The sequence below is a fragment of the Neoarius graeffei genome, chromosome 3, assembly GCF_027579695.1.
Source record: "Neoarius graeffei isolate fNeoGra1 chromosome 3, fNeoGra1.pri, whole genome shotgun sequence".
Taxonomy (NCBI): domain Eukaryota; kingdom Metazoa; phylum Chordata; class Actinopteri; order Siluriformes; family Ariidae; genus Neoarius; species Neoarius graeffei.
This window is the reverse complement of record NC_083571.1, coordinates 71,001,444-71,019,228: the sequence shown is the minus strand read 5'-3', so window position 1 is coordinate 71,019,228 and position 17,785 is coordinate 71,001,444. Positions and strand designations below refer to the sequence as shown.

The 17,785-nt window shown below is 38.4% G+C and overlaps 1 protein-coding gene and 1 long non-coding RNA gene across 4 annotated transcripts in view; one reads left to right on the top strand and one right to left on the bottom strand.

The window, feature by feature from the left end:
• Positions 1-13,076, bottom strand: part of LOC132883503 (uncharacterized) — a 28,816-nt gene extending 15,740 nt beyond the window's left edge. Inside the window, exon 1 of the long non-coding RNA XR_009654338.1 lies at positions 12,636-13,076. This is a non-coding gene — a long non-coding RNA (uncharacterized LOC132883503). The remainder of the gene's footprint in view (positions 1-12,635) is intronic.
• Positions 1-14,937, top strand: part of LOC132883502 (signaling lymphocytic activation molecule-like) — a 29,761-nt gene extending 14,824 nt beyond the window's left edge. The window contains exons 3-7 of one of the 3 annotated variants that reach the window (XM_060917209.1): positions 3,535-3,825; positions 4,755-4,796; positions 9,678-9,794; positions 9,880-9,950; positions 10,103-14,937. In XM_060917209.1, the coding sequence (XP_060773192.1) occupies positions 3,535-3,825; positions 4,755-4,796; positions 9,678-9,794; positions 9,880-9,950; positions 10,103-10,171 (590 nt within the window). In that variant the 3' untranslated portion in view covers positions 10,172-14,937. Of the gene's footprint in view, positions 1-3,534; positions 3,826-4,754; positions 4,865-9,677; positions 9,795-9,879; positions 9,951-10,102 lie in introns of those variants that run through there. The other 2 variants (XR_009654337.1, XM_060917210.1) reach the window with 2 other exon arrangements.
• Positions 14,938-17,785: the final 2,848 nt, after the last annotated feature.

Genomic DNA, 17,785 nt, shown 5'->3' with positions numbered 1-17,785 from the left:
CGTCTGTAAACTCAATGCTATCCCAGAAATCCTTCCTGTAATATGCAAATTTGGCCGCCTCTGATTGGACAGCGCGACGCATCAACAGGCAGAAAAAGTGTAAAAGTACGAAATGTGTTAAGTGAGCTGAAACAGTAAAGATCAGATTCAATGCAATATTTATCAACGAACAGCTTAAAGTTAATATAATAGTGTATCGTACTTTATATTATAATCAAGCATGTCAAGCCTACCGTCACTGTGTAACCTGTCTCTCTGATTAAAGTTGTAGACTAACTCAAGCAGTAAATCACTTCACTGAGTGAAGTGGAAGAAGAGTGAAGTTCACTCCTCTTGCTAGCTCTGCTTTGCAATAAAAAAAAAAAAACACCATTGGTACAAAGCAAGCCCATTCACTTTTTTATGCTGATCAGAGAATTACAATGGTTTCTCATGTGATAAAAATGTGCGATTCGCGATTAAATATTTTAATCGCTTGACAGCACTAATTATTATTATTATTATTATTATTAGAGACACTACATGCTGAATTCAGAAACAAGGTAAATAATAACAAATGTGAACGTGAGCTGTAGATATTTATGCTCAAATCTACTCAAAGTAGGGGGCGGGGCATCATCACGCTGTGTCAAGACAAGAACTTTCCTGAGAAATGACTCGAACGTCTGCATCATGCGGGATTTGCGGGCGGGAGCGGGACAAAATATGGCAGGCGCGGGCGGGAGCGGGACTGAAAATCATAATTCTTTGCAGGCGCGGGCGGGAGCGTGACTGAAAAATCCGACCCGCGCAGACCTCTACCTCTGGGGACCTCGTAAAATTTAGAGAAATCTTTTGTTACAGCTCTAGCGGGAATCGGAACCATCAGATTTACATGTGACGGTGGTGACGTTGCTGTTGGAGATGTAAATGATGTCGTGATATTGTGACGGCACTCAGACTGCCTCACTGTAAACCAACCGGCAGCGACTCAAAACAACCAGCAAACATCGGCAGATACAACAGGAGTGGCGTATCCACGGGGGATACGTTCCAAGATCTAAAACAGGAAACGGAAACTGTGGATAGGAGAGAATCATTGTTGTGTGTACATACCTATAATAAAGTTTTTTATGAACTGCACTCAATATCACATCAACTATAGTAACTAATATAACAAAAATTATGAAAATCTATTGTAATAAAGGTTATGTGAATTTTTCTCTCTTTCTTGATTCTGACATTTCTGCTTAATTTTCCCCAAAGCGTTTTAGCGTATCGGGCCCGATACGCTTGCTCTGCCTGCCGATACGCTTAGTTGCTTTAGTTAAACTCCAATACGCTTAGATTTATACCGATACGTTAAAATTTCCTACCCACAAGTGACTAGATACATAGGAGAGCAAATAACAGATCCATTTACATACTGATTGATATTTGTGTTAAACAAGCGCTCTTTTTCCCAATGTTTGTGTTGATTCTGTCAAAGTAATATGTCTGCGTAGTATGATGTAAACAAAGTAATCTGTTGGCTACGTCAAGATCACGCGTTCAAACCGTCCAATAAAAATATCGAAAGAAAACGTCAAACATCCCGGAAGTTTCTGATTCATTATAAGCGATCTCATTGGCTGCCGATCATTATTATTATTATTATCATTATTATTCCAAATTATGCTACATTTGACACTTAACACAATCTTTTCATGAATGTTTTTATAAATACATAATCTTTCTGCAAACTTAAATGTATGAATTAAGTTTTCTTTTCCTTTAAATATGTTTTAATCCTAATCTAGTCCATTTAATGAAATGCCAAAATTTAAACTTTATAATATGCAGTTGCCTTACTTTTCTTTTCAGTGTATTAGTTATACATATATTACGGTAATTGCATCAGAAACATTCTAAATCATTAGTTATAGTAATACAGCAACTTATTTTAAGGTGGCAGTTCTTAGGTTCAGATCCCTTTGTGATCAACAGGAGGTCATGATGATCAATTCTCTTCATTGGATTGCATAAGATGGAGCAAAATCACTGTTCATATTTTCATGCACATTTTTGTTACAACACTACTTGATCATAGATAATTAGTGCAAGGGATCCCCGTAGATTTTCAAATCGATCGTATGCCTCAGTAATCTATAACAAAACAGTTTAACTTGCATGTTGAACTTTAAGGTGAAATTTCAAATGTGTATACATTAATACTATTTAAGTCAGAAATAATTGAAGCACTGTTAAAATCTATCCTATAATCATGTATCTAAAACCTCTCAGAGACCCTGAAAATGTACCTCAGAGCATCTATTTTCACAAAATTTTCCGGGGGGGCATGCCCCCGGCCCCCCCTAGTTTCGCTTCATGCCGTTGGCGCTCAGTTGTCTGTTTTATCATGCCAGAATTTAGGGCTTTAATTTTTTTCTGGGTAAAACACTGATTATATATATTTTATCAGGGTTGGATGGATGCAAGGGCAAAAAACTTTTTATTTACACAGGATAGTCAAAGTAACAACAAACACCGGGCATAAAACACAACAGTATAAGTGAGGAACACGATGAGCATTGGGATAGAAAATAAAAACAAACAAGACAGACTAACAGAAGGCGGCGTTTAAATAAAGGGAGTAATGAGTGAAAGTGAAAGCAGGTGTTCCTGGTTATGTGGGAACTGGAGTTCGAGGGCTCAGGCTTGTATGATTGAGTGAGTCAGCAGATACGGCAGCCCCAGTGTATCAGCAAAAATATTATAAATCGACTTTGCTTGAACAAAACAAATGTTCAGAAACAGGAAGAGACTCAGAGACATGATGCAACTCGACTTGTGCCGTGTTTTTAATTAGCCAGTGTTTCAGTTTTGGCTTTTCACAACAATGAACTGGCCGCTTTGTCAGTGATTCATCATATCTGGTCTCTAATGGTTTGTGCCAAAGTCCTTCCATAGCATTCTGTTAAATACAGTCAGGTGGGAATCCCTGATATCCATTACGGAAGACTGAGTGGGAATGAAAATTTATCATCTATTCCGTGTTGTTTTCACCCATACAGTAATGGATTTTGTATGTGAAAGGAGATAGCGTGCCCTTATGAAGGGCATTCCAGTATTTTCAGTCAGAAGTGAAAGAACGGGTTCATAAACACGCAGGCAAACTAATCACAGGGAAATCCATATTCCAAAACAATAACACATGCCAGGGTCAGAAAACTGGAATAAGGGGAAGTGGGATAAAGCTAGAACAAGGCTCAGAATTGCATGAGGAGGAAGAGAAACAACAGGGTATAAATAACTTATAACTAATTAAAGTAAGACACAGAACAGGTGAACACATTAGAGGAACAAACCAATGAGATGTCAGAGCCGGAGACCAAAACAAACGACATGGAAAATGTAAGAAGATAAAGCAGCACATGCAGCGCTGTGTGACGGACTGACAGTGGAGTTTATGACCGAATGACTGTCTACAGCTGTTTCATGGATGTTTGAAATTAACAGTAACTCACACCACCCTGTCACTCAGTGTTTTACTGTAAATCTGTTTCTGTTTCTCAGCTCCAGTATCAGCTCCAGTAATAAATCAAAGAGGAAACCGAAGCTTGTCTTCTACAGAGCCGTGTTTCCTCCTGTGCTCTGTGGAGAATGGAGAAGATGTGAAGTTATCCTGGTACAGAGAGAATGAGAGAATCAACATCACCAATAACACAGATCTCAGTGTTCCCCTCAATCTCACACTTCAGATACAACACCCAGAGAATAACAGGAACTCTTATATCTGTGTGTCTGCAAACCCTGTCAGCAATAAAACAACTTCTCTCAACATCGCACAGCTCTGTTATAACTCAGGTACGTCAGAGTCTCGAAACCATCATCACTCTGAACAGAACAGAATCATGAATATTCATGTAGGACTGAGACAGAGGTGACTGAAGATTAAGATGTAAAATAAATTACTGATGGTCTGAGAGTCTGGTTGGTGAAAAATTCACTAGTTTAAATGTTTCAGTGTGAAAGTCTCAGTGAGCTTTGCTCTGTGAACACATTCAGTGGAGTTAATAATACCGTAAAAAACACACGCGATGGAATATTAATCAAGTGCAGCATCATGTTACAGGTTGCTCATGGATCTGAGGCAAGAATCAAAATATCATGGGATTAGTTCGAGTCTTATGTAGGGCTGAGTGATCTGATCTAATCCCATTATTGTGATCAATTATACCACAGCACATTTTTCTGAGACATTGTGAGATTTATGATCCTCAAACTAAAGATATTATGGCACTGAAATGGTGTGATACATATCACGATACCAGAGGCTCCAACTTGGGAAATTGCAAAGAGGGAGATTCTCTGGGCTCACGCTAGCCGCTCGCACGTCCGCAAATTGCGAAGTTTTATTCCAATTTGCGAAAAGAAAATCATCTGTATTCGCATTTTATGCGAAAGTCATTTAAAGTTTAAGCAAAATCCATCAAACAGTTGCGATTTCTCAAGATGAACAGTACCTTTCGTGTCTATCTTCGATGTTTTGATTTATAACCAATGCCCCTGAGTTTCGAAGATTCTTATTGGTTGACCGCAAATTACGTCTTCCAATAGCGGTGCATAGACTTATAAACATAGACGCCACCTTCTGCGTAGAATCATACGTCATCCTCGCCGCCATATTGGATGGGGCAAAGTGGAGATTCTTCAACCGTCTCTGGTATAGCGTCTAGACAGTAGCCGAGAATAAAGATGCCTCATTCATGTGCTGCGTTTAACTGTACCAACAGGTTTACCGTCCAAACGAGATCACATGGGATTACCTTTCACAGGTGAGACTGGAAAAATACTTTTCAATACTGTTCCTTCTGTCTTCAGTTTCCCAGCTCATCTCCACCGGGTAGGTGTATAGTTATAAGCAGTGAGAATTAGATAATACAGTGCCACACTATGATGAACGTTTTTGAACGCATGATGAATGTTTTTAACCTTTCTGAATGTGAAGCAATCAGTGAATTATTTTGTTTTGGTATGACGTTAGAACCTGGCCGAACTCAGTTTGGCGGTCATTCAGAATATTGACGGGTATTTCGCACACTATTTATAACCATCACATTAAAAGTTATATATGTTGTTTTGATGCCTGTTTGTTTCCCGAATATATACGTGTGTGTCTTAATGGGTGAATAAAAGGCATCGAGTTAAATATTGTAGAAAGGGGCTTTATGAAGTTCAGTCAATTTACTTGCATTGGTTTACGGGGAAGATTTGCCACATCCTATACGGCGGACACTCTGACGTATCCCAGCAACAAGGCCACCAGCTCAATGCGGCGTCTATGTAGCAGCGGACCTTACATATAAAATGATCAATTTCCGAGTTGCGCTGATAATGTCGGCAATTGTCGCTCATTAGTGAACAAGATTATAGCGAGGTTTGTTTAAAATAAATTATCCGACTTTACGTATGACAAACTTATCTAAAAAGTGAGATAACATATTAGAATGTTCTGTTAGCTTTCTCAGTTAGGGATAAAAACACGATATAACCATTCTAAAGACGTATTTTCTACATAATATCAACCCTGACAGAACTTTGGAAGAACTCACAGATGAACCAGGATATATCGACCAAGTGTACCTTGTTTTCAGAGCCTATCCCAGCTGACTACGGGCGAAAGGCGGGGTACACCCTGGACAAGTCGCCAGGTCGTCACAGGGCTGACACATAGACACAGACAACCATTCACACTCACATTCACACCTACGGCCAATTTAGAGCCACCAGTTAACCTAACCTGCATGTCTTTGGACTGTGGGGGAAACCGGAGCACCCGGAGGAAACCCATGCGGACACGGGGAGAACATGCAAACTCCGCACAGAAAGGTCCTAGCCGGCCACGGGGCTCGAACCCGGACCTTCTTGCTGTGAGGCGACAGCGCTAACCACTACACCACCGTGCCACCATGTTAGATATAATTATAATGAAAAATATGGACTCCGTAAACCAGATTAAGCAGGTTAAATTAAACACACAATTTCATTACATATATACAGTTGATGAAATGATCAAAATAAGAGGATTCAAGAATAAATAAGCATGCTATGAACATAAATCAAGAACATGGAAAGACAAAGGCAGGAAACAAGCTTGCAAACACTATTGAAACACCAACAAACTACAATAACAATTCATTTTTCAATATTACAGTCCCCTCCAAAAGTATTGGAACGGCAAGGTCAATTCCTTTGTGTTTTTTTTTTGTACACTGAAGACATTTGGGTTTCAGATCAAAATATGAATATGAGACAAAAGTTCAGAATTCCAGCTTTTATTTCATGGTATTTACATCTAAATGTGTTAAACAACTCAGGACAAAGCACCTTTTCTTTGAACCCACCCACTTTTCAAGTGAGCAAAAGTATTGGAACAGACATTATTAAATTAACTTAAAGTGAATAACATTTAATATTTGGTGGCATAACCCTTACTTGCAATAACTGCATTGAGCCTGCGACCCATTGACTTCACCAGGCTGTTGCATTCTTCATTTGAAATGCTGTTCCAGGCCTTTACTGCAGCCTCTTTCAGTTGTTTGTTTCTGGGGGTTTCTCCCTTCAGTCTCCTCTTCAGGAGGTAAAATGCATGCTCTATTGGGTTAAGGTCCGGTGATTGACTTGGCCAGTCCAAGACCTTCCACTTTTTCCCCCTGATGAAGTCCTTTGTTGTGTTGGCAGTGTGTTTTGGGTCATTGTCTTGTTGCATGATGAAGCTTCTCCCAATTAGTTTGGATGCATTTTTCTGTAAATTGCCAGACAAAATGATTTTGTAGACTTCAGAATTCATTCTGCTGCTACCATCATGAGTTACATCATCAATAAAGACTAGTGAGCCCGTTCCAGAAGCAGCCATGCAAGCCCAAGCCATGACATTACCTCCACCATGCTTCACAGATGAGCTTGTATGTTTTGGATCATAAGCAGATCCTTTCTTTCTCCATACTTTGGCCTTTCCATCACTTTGGTAGAGGTTAATCTTGGTCTTATCAGTCCATAAAACTTTGTCCCAAAACTTTTGTGGCTGATCTCTGTACTTCTTTGCAAAATCCAATCTAGCCTTCTGATTCTTTTTGCTGATGAGTGGTTTGCATCTTGTGGTATGCCTCTATATTTCTTCTCTCGAAGTCTTCTTCGAACAGTGGATTGAGATACCTTCACCCCTGCCCTGTGGAGTTTGGCAGTGATGTCACTGACTGTTGTCTTTGGGTGTTTCTTCACAGCTCTCACAATGTTTCTGTCATCAACTGCTGTTGTTACCCTTGGCCGACCTGTTCGATGTTTGTTGTTCAGTACACCAGTAGTTTCTTTCTTTTTCAGTACATTCCAAATTGTTGTACTAGCTATGCCCAATGTTTGTGCAATAGCTCTGATCGATTTTCCCTCTTCTCTCAGCTTCAAAATGGTTTGCTTTTCTCCCATTGACAGCTCTCTGGTCTTCATGTTCTTAGCAGCAAATACAGTTTTCACAGGTGAAACCCAAAAACAAGAACTATTTAAAGTTTCAGCAATCAATCTAAAAGGCAACACCTGAGCAACTAGAAACACCTATCAGTCACATGTTCCAATACTTCTGCTCACTTGAAAAGTGGGTGGGTTCAAAGAAAAGGTGCTCTGTCCTGAGTTGTTTAACACATCTAGATGTAAATACCATGAAATAAAAGCTGGAATTCTGAACTTTTGTCTCATATTCATCTTTTGATCTGAAACCCAAATGTCTTCAGTGTACAAAAAAAACAAAACAAAGGAATTGACCTTGCCGTTCCAATACTTTTGGAGGGGACTGTATGTCAGTGCAAGAAATATTTAGGAGTATAACATATCTTGCTAAAAAAATTACTTTGCTAAAAAGAAAATTGTTCTTTTAGCATTTCTTGCTAAGCGAAATTGCAAATTGCTAAAGAAAAATTTGAGTCTTTAGCACTTTTCGCTAAAACAATTTGGGTCCTAGAGTGAGCACAGATTCTCCCTCTCTGCGAGTAGCTCGGAGGGAGACAAGTTTGAGCGCTGTCGGTGCGAAGGCGAGTTTCATATATATTTGATTGATTGATTCAATAATGACTATTATTTTAATGTTCTTCTAATAATATTCTTTTTCTAAGTCTAAGTTGGTAAAAGTCAGACAAAAAAAGTCAAACAAGTTGGTTAGAATCTAACATCTGGTCTGGTGATCTAACCCTGTCAGATGTAGGGTCGTCTTGCTGCCGGCCAAAATAGTCCGCCATTCGTCCCTGGCGACCGTCACGACGGGCGATCCCAACTTTATCTTGGTGATTTTCTGATATTTTTTCTTCGTAGTTTGGCTTTCGCCATTTCCACCAACGGAACTTCATTTCATTATCTCATTCAAGAGAACAAAGAGTTAAAGACGAGCAGGCGATAAATGCAGACGCAAAAAAAAACAAACAAAATGGTTGAGTGTCGTGGATTTTCTCGTTCTCTTGCACGCATCATTAATAGCGCCATCTGTATGCTTTATCGGTAACTGCTAAGACATTGGATGGGCTCAAGTGTGTACCCCGCGGCGTCCCGAATTCCGCTCCATTCATATGCACGCTTGATCTGCGCACGCATGCCTCTGGCATTCACTCCAATCCCCCCCGTTACTCCAATTGGTGTACCGACCGGGGAATCGGCTTATACCGTGGGGTACACACTTGAGTCCATCCATACAATATCAGACACATGAAAAGCGGAGAGTCAGCTATTAATTTTCATAAACATAAACGTATCAAGTTCAGGGCCATAGCCAGCATTTTAAAATCACAGAGGTCCGTGATGCGCAAAGTGCGCTCCGAAAAATGTTTGACACATTTAAATGAGAGGGGTGAATTACACGTCACACAAGAGATCTATTCCTGAAATTACTTTTAATGGTGTTTGAACTGAATATCATCAGTTTTGAAAAAAAAAATCATGTATGTGGCAAGAGGAAGCATAATTTAAGCTTGTTTAATGGTTTGATCTGGCCCAAGCAATGAGGACAAAAGATACCCTAACCATGTAGCCTATGGAACTAAGATACATTAACAATCTGGCATCCGTTACACCTACACAAAAAAAAAAATTCTGGGAAAAAAAATCAGTATACACCACCATGTTTGAATAAAGAGTAGGGGTAACAGCTTCATGAAAGTGCGCTGATGGTTACCATGAAAAAACATGTCTACTGCACTGCGTTCCTCTCCCGAGTTGCGCGCTCATTCGTTTTTGTGTTCTTGGTCTCAGAGCCGCACGCACGAAACAGACACAGAAGACAGAATCAACGTTTAACATAATTAACAATGCACTTTTTACGGAGACGTTTTAATGTTGTTCTTTATTTTTTCATCCAGTTGAATATTTAGCGTACAAATTTATTTTCAGCTCTTAAAAATGACCGAGGTCCGGACCTCGGGGGCCTCATAGCTGGCTACGGCCATAATCAAATTATATATTTTTTTTTAACTAATCATGTGTAGTAAGGGCGGGCGGGAGATTTTTATGTTGTCAGCGGGAGGTCGGGAGGATTTTCTAAATGTTCCCTAAAGTGGGAGATCTGCGATACCTGAATACATGATGTGACGTTTTTGTCATATCGCCCAGCCATATCGTCTTATGTCTGTGTCATATTGAGAAAATAATTTATATAATTGCATCTCTCATTCTCTTCACAGAACAAACTGATCGTTCCCGTTCACTGCTTCCTGCCCTGATATCTGTTGGACTTCTGGGGTTATTAATCATAATATTAGCATTTGTGTGGATTTTGCTGAAAAATAAAAAGCAAAAAGGTAAGTAACGCATCTTTCTGTTCATGTGTTTAGTTTTTACATTTGATGTGTTTCATACAATTTAAAATCACATTTGTGTCTTTAGTGTCTGAAACTGAGGAACTGACTTACGCTGATGTGAAAATTTCAGCTCACAGTGCAGAGAGAGTTAAAAAGGTAGATATCTAAATAAAACTTCTGAAATTGATCATGATGTGGAATACTTTAGAGGATTTGGTTTAAAAATAAAAATAGTCATATTAGTTCCACAGGAGTGATGACGTCTCACCCTGATTCCGATACTGAAATATACTGTTGTGTCTCTACAGGAAGAAAACTCGAGAATAACGCCTGTTGAAGCAGAGCCTGACTCAGTGGTGTATTCACATGTGAAGTGATCCATATAATTCATCACATCACAATATCCTTTTAATTATTTTAACGAGTTGTGCTGAGAAATCCTGCAGGGTTGGGGCATGTCTTCAGGCATCAGTGTTTAATATTAGTGTAATATTTGCATGCTGTCATTATATAATCATGACCAGCTAAAAACCAAGTGTCAGAAAGGCAAGCTCATCAGAAAATGTTTCAGGGTATTTACTGGAACACATCAGGGTTTTTAAATGAATCATCAGCTTCAGTTTCCCAGCTGCCTTTCAGTGTTTAAGCTTCTCGGGTTACAGCCGTATTGTCCAGATCAGATCAGATACAGAGCTCTGTGTTAGAGGAACCCAGAATTCTCATCAGCTCCGTCTCCTCACACTGATATGTTTGTCTCTGTCCACACGTGATATTTTATAGTGATTTTAGTTTGTGGTTTCATTCATTGATCACAGACAGAAACCTGAGCTCAGGATTGAACCAGGCGTCAAAGCTACCTGCTGTACCACTGTCCTGCTCTCTACTGGATCTTACCTGTACATTTACAGAGTGAATGCACACTGGTGTCTGTTTAATGCAATGAAAATATGAGACAGTTTAATGCTCTGACCAGCAAAACCAGTAGAACAGGAATACTGAACAACATAACACCAGACTGTTAAAGCTCCTGACAGAGAGACGGATCCAGAAGATAGTGTTACAGATATTAGTGGTGTTTATTTGCTCATCAGTTTAACACACGTACTGTTAGTTCCTGAAAAACCTGATGGTCTGATCATCTTCCTGGATCACTGATTGTTCTGGCTTTATGTTTGTAGCTCAAACAAACAACTTTTATAACCGGAAGAGACCGAAGCTGCAGAGAGCTTGTATTATCAGTCAGAGAGAATGCAGTGTTTGCAGTTTCTCCTGCAATATAAATGGAAACATGTAAATTCCTGCTTTTGTGATTTTTTTTTTTTCCCCCTTTATGGCCTTTTAAAAGGTTTTGCTTCTGCCCAGTTTGGGATTGAATCATTAAATTAAACATCCGGTTAGAAACCTGATGATGCTAAAGCAGTCAGGCTGTAAAGTTCTTCTCAGTAAACGGCAATAAGTCCATTATTGCTTCTTTCACACACAGCAGGCGTGATCAGGCCCGAGGCTTGCTCATTTTAGCCCACAGAGATCTTTCCTTCTCTGTTTTTAATGGGCGTTGATCTTGAGTTAAATTATAAGTGACGTCATTACGCAACATGTCAACAATCTCAGTAAATAACATAACACTGCCCCCTGCTGTTCATTTGCAGTACTGTGCAAAAGATGTAAACATTTCCTTATTTATAGACACCAATATTCTTAGCTGTTTGTTTGATGTTTTTGGTATTAAATGTGAGTAAAAAGAGAACCACCACATTTCCAAAGTTTCATTTGTCAAAAAACATTAAATGTTAGAGAAAACAATGAAATGTGTAAGTGGCCAGTAATGGAGCGCATTGCAGATAAACCCATAATGGAGGCTGTTCTGGTTTTGGAAACAGCAGCAGAGTGAGAACCACCGTGTCCAGAAGAACTGTGTGAGGTTCTCCAAGATGCAGGAAAAAAATAAGATAATAACTTCACAGCTGATTTTTGTATAAAACTACAACAGTGAACCTGAGGCTTAAATAGTGATTTAGTTCAGTTGTGTTTAGTGTAAATGAGTTAATTTATTGGTCCATATGTCAAACCTTTTCATTAATTTTGAGGATTTTTGCACAGAACTGCACAAACTATTATTGTAGTATTTCAGTGAAAACTGCCAAATTAGAAACCACAAGACTGATCATTTCAAACATGGAGCCCATGTTAGTGTCATCTGGAGAAGTGTTTCTTTCATATAAATTATTTTTTAAAAACAAACTATAAGCCAATAATCATCCAGAGCTTTTAATATTATTTAGTTTACTTTTGACTATTAACTAAAAAGGAGAAGCACAAATAATAATTTAAAAAAAGATATTGTAATATTTACTAGTTTGATGTTCCTATCACAGTCATGTGTTTCCCCCAGTGTATAATTATCTGTAAATTGACATTGTTTGAAACACAAAATAATCTCAGTAAATAATAAACAATTCAGCCAGTAAAAGCAGACTTTGCCTCCATAAAACTCAGGCTCTCTGTCCTGTCTCTCTGTCACACACTAACTATCATCATCCACAGTGTCTTTACAAATCATGGAGGAATTTTACACTAAACACAGTGTTTATATTATTACTGAAGCCAAAATTATTTTCCCTTGTTATCTATATTGATAAAACTGTAATGTAACAACATGTTAAAACTCAACCTCCACTTTAGCTTTATAATATTGATTATAATCAGGTATTACACATTTATATTACTATCAGTATTTTCCATTTCATCCCTGTGCACTTAAATAAAGCATTAAACATTTTACAGAAGGTGAATAATGTGATTTGCTCTGAGAAGAGAAAGTTGAGAAACAGTTTCTCCTACCGTAAAGATCTCAGTAACTCCTCCAGGTCAGACGACGGTCCTTTTAAAAATCTCCATGTGAGGACACTGATGTTTAAATGGTCAACAATTAACATTGTTCTGTAGCAGAAAATCAGGTTCCAGGAATGTTTAAAGTGGTTTATCAACATGACTTTAATTCTTTTGCTATACTGAGAGAACGCTGTAACCTTCACGAGCCACCACCTGCGTTCTTTAAAATGGCGGACACGAAAGAAGCGAAGGGCTTTCAGTTCCCACCTCTACACAGGGCGGTGTGAATACCGTGACGAAGACGTGACGCTGACGCTTTCTAGCTCATTTACATGTTGGAGTCCAGATCCTTTCGACATTAACAATGGAGAATCAGAGTCTGACCTGTCTAGAAACTTCCAGCAGGAGAATTAGTTCTCTTTCTGAGGCCTGAGTTTAAAACCAGGAAAATGTTTCATCACGTCAGACAGGAAAAAATCTGGACAAAAACAAATCAATTTAATGGACTTGTTTCAGTTCCTAATATTCTGACTCTAAAGATGGAATTTCACATTAAAAAGTTCCACAGCTGTTTATTTTATTAAAAACAAACAAACTACATGCAGTGTGATGGAGAGCCGTGATCTCAGAACACATGAGGAAAAGGTCGCTGGCCTGCTGATTTTCTTGAAATTTGCTTACTGGATCACGTGATTCAGGATAAAACAATGGACTATTCACTTCTCCTTCCTCACGTTTAACATCTTCATAATGGAGGGAGTTTTGTATGATTTACACAGTCCCCTCAGAAAGTACTGAACAGCGAGGCCAATTCTTTTGTTTTTGCTTTCACTGAAGTAATTTGGATTTGATGTCAGAATATGAAGATGAGCCGAAAGATCAGAATTTCAGTTTTCATTTCCTGATTTTTACATCTAGATGTGTTCAACAACTTAGGAACTTGTTTAATACCAAAAGGTGCCATGTTTGGTGGTTGTTTATTTTGAGGGGTTTCTCCCTTCAGTCTCCTTTTCAGGAGCTGAAGTGCTGTTCGACTGGGTGAAAGCCTGGTGATGGACTTGTCCAGTCTAAAACCTTCCGCTTATTTCCCCTGATGAAGCCCTGTGTTGTCTTGCAGTGTGTTTTGGGTCATTGATGAGTTCCATCATCAATAATGATTCGTGAGTTCATTCTAGAAGCTGCCATGCAAACCCAAGCCATGACTCTACCTCCACCATGCTTCACCCATGAGCTCCATGTTTTGGATCATGAGCAGATCCTTTCTTTCTCCACAGTTTAGGCTTTACATCACTTTGGTAGAGGTTCATCTTGAACCCAGCCACTGTGGTTGCACAAGTCAGTGCGTTCTTAGTGCTGGTCCCAAGCCCAGATAGATTGGGGAGGGTTGCATCAGGAAGGGCATCCGGTGTAAAAACCTATGCCAAATCAAATATGCAAATCATGATGATCCACTGTGGCGACCCCGAATAGGAGCATCCAAAATAAGAAGTAGAAGAAGAAGATTGAGAATGTTTGTCATTCATTGCTGGTGTTTTCTTTGGCCTGACCTGTTCGATATCTGGTTGTTATTACACCAGTGGTTGGTTTCTTTTTCAGGACATCCCAGATTTGTTGTATTGACTATCTCCAATGCTTGTGTAATGGCTCTGATCGAGTTTCCCACTTTTCTCAGCCTCAGTATGGCTTGCTTTCCTCCCATAGACAGCTCTCTGGTCTTCATGTTGGTTTATCCTTTTAAACAACAAACACAGTCGTCACAGGTGAAACCCAGGGCTTAAACCAAAAGTATAAATTCAGAGCTTCAGTATTGATTGCATAAACAATCAGTTGAACAGGACACACCTGGTGTCAGGCATATGTTCCAATATTTTTGATCATCTTGAAAATGGGTAGGTTCAAACCAAACATGCTGTTTTCTAAGTTGTTTAATGCATTGTGTTAATCTTATTTAAGTTGTTTAAATCTTTAAACATCTTTCAAATATATTCCTCTTTTATTGCCTGATATCCCAAAAGATATTTTTATCAGTTTACTGACTTCCAAAAATGCAGCAAAGGCATTGTTTTTGGAAAAAAAGAAGCAGTGAATACTTCTTTCTTCTGTTTTGAGAATTATTTAAGCTCATTAATTACACAGTGATATTTTATGCTAGATTATGAACTCCACAGAAAAGAGTAAAGAGAGATTGGTGGGGGAACGACTGTTTATAGCTGCAATAACATCAGTGACAACTCGCTTCTAAAAGATTAAATGTGACTGTAAATGGATAAAACGTATGATGTTCTTTAATAAATAAAGATTTGTAATCATTGTTTTGCTGTGGTATAAGAGGAATAAAACACTTGGGGATGTGCTGTTCGACAACTAATGAACTCCTGGGCAGTTACAGGAACTCCACTTTATCACACCATCACGCCACTCAGTATTTTACAATTATGAACTTTTACACTTAGGGTTTATTTTATTACTTTATTAAATTGCTGTTGGTTGGCTGTTGATTTTTAATTTAGTTTGTTTTCATTCAGGAATTTGATATTCATATTCTTGTCCTATGGCTACGTTACATTTTGGGTTATATTCACTTTTAAAAGGCGTTGTATATATTTCTGCATAGTCCAGAATTGAATTTAACTTAATGCTGAAATCTCCACATCATAAGAAAGAGCGCATTAATATTGTGTGATCTGTAGTGTTCACTTCAGTGTGAGATTCGAGTTCCAGAAACAGTTTGTGTATAAAAGAAAAAAGGTGTGTACACTATCAATGGAATTATTCTTGCTAAAATTATACTTGTTCGTGAATTACATTTTCAAAAATCCAATAAATGCTATGTTATCAATAAAACTCTATGGTGAGCCAGTAAACAGCTACTGCATATATACATTAAGAATTAAATAAATTTAAATACAGAATTAGACAATTTAAAAACACTGAACTGAGAATTAGTGTTAAAGTAGAAATTTAACTTTAAAAGTTGAACCTACTGTATATCCACTGAGGTCCAGACGGCTATGAAATGAAACAAAGACATGCATCATCCAGCCAGAACCAATAAATGACGTCTGCACTGATTGTTCTGAAGCAGAAAATCAGGTCTCAGGTTTCTAAAACTGACCTCTGAGCGTTTTTTCCATTCTTTTCTATACTGAGGTGGAGATTTACAACAATGCTCACATACACAAGTCAAACCAGTGTGGTGTTGATTGTGAGCTAATATGGCTTACTGTACAAACAAAAATAGAAACAGCTGAATTCCATTTGTTTTTATTTTTATATCACAGAAATGTACAAGTTTTGATCAGGCATGGTCACAATGTAGCCTTTATTTTTATCCTTATGAGAAGTACACTTAACATTAACAGCTGAACAATTTTTTTTTACTTTTTTTTTGGAAATATATTTTATTGGTTTTCAAAACAATTCACACAGGAGAAGTGTAACAAGACAAGCATACATATATTCACTTTACCCAGCCATCCCCCAAATACAAAAATGCACCATCATCAAAAAACAAATGTCACCCGCCTGCCCACCCATAGGGTCACAAGTGAATGTACACATAGATGAAAAAAAGACAATGGTCACAGGCAAACAACCAATAATTAAATCAAATTATGTCAGGAAAAAAAAATAAAATAAAAGTAAAAAAAGAAAACACAAATGGGGAGGTGAGGGTTGCTCACTGCTGTAGCCAAACGTTTCACCCTAGTCCTTATCAAGGGGTTCCTGAAGAGAATTATAAAATTATAAAAAGGGCCTCCATATTTTGACAAATGTTTGAGATGACCCTTTGAGTGTATGTCTTATTTTTTCCAGCTTTAAGAAATGCATCACATCCTTGATCCAGTGAGTAAAGGACGGCAGGGTTGGTTTCATTTAGTTAGAATTAATCGTCTTGCAAGGAGTGTGGTAAAAGCTATGAGCACATAGGCTTTGTTTGGTACAAGAGCCCTAGATTCTTCTGATGTCAAACCAAAGAGGGCATAAACTGGGTCAGGGTCAAGTTGGGTTCCAAATGTTTCACTGAAAGCTTTAAAGATACTTAACCAGAAAGTGGTGAGGTTCGGACACAACCATAGCATATGCATCAAGTCTGCTGGCTGGCCTTTGCATTGAGGGCATGACGGGTCAGCAGTCGGATAAATCTTTGCCAGCTTAGCGTTAGCGAGATGGACTCTGTGAACCAATTTCAGTTGTACAACGCTATGTTTAGTGGATATATACGAAGTGTTTATCAAGTCTAGGATGGATTTCCATTGATCATCAGTTAAAACTGTTCCCAAATCAGAGTCCCATGCTCTTTTTAAGTTTTCGGTGGGACGAGGACCAAAGTTGTTAATGAGTTCATAAATCTGGGGCATTAATCCTTTACGTTCTGACTGTGGTTCGAGAATGTGATCGATGTGTGATTTAATGGGCGTAACTGGGAATGATTTGAAAGTCTTTTGTACAAAGCTCCTGATTTGCAAATAGCAAAAAAAAAAGTGGTTCTTCAGTAAGTCATAGATTTGAGATAGTTAGGAAAAAGATGCAAATGTACTTTCTATGTATAAATTGTAGATCGTTTTAACTCCTTTGTTAGACCACAAGGTAAATGCAGGGTCTGTACAGGAGGGAGTGAACATATGATTTGATTTGATGGGGGAAAGGATAGATGTTCCTTGTAGCCCAAAATGCCTTCTGAACTGAGCCCAAATTCTGATTGAATGATTGACTACTGTATCTGAACACAGATTACTGTTAAGAAGAGGCAAAGCTGCCCAGATTACTGAGCCCAGGTTGTGATGACATGATGAAAACTCTAATTGCACCCAGTCTGCCTTTTGGTGATTGGTTTGTCTTCAAACCAGTGTGTTAATTTCTGAATGTTGCATGCCCAATAATAAAAAAGGAAATTGAGCAGGGCCATGCCTCCTGAGCGTTTTGGTCGTTGGAGATAAGTCCTGCCAATTTGACTAGGTTTGTTCCCCCAAATGAAAGAAGTGATATTTTTATCAAGTGTTTAAAAAAAAAGACTTTTTAATTAGAATGGGGATGTTCTGGAAAATATATAAGAACTTTGGTAGTACAATCATTTTAATTAAGTTAACGCATCCTGCCAGTGACAAAGGTAAGGAGGCCCAACAATTCATGTCCTGTTTACATGTATTGAAAAGCAC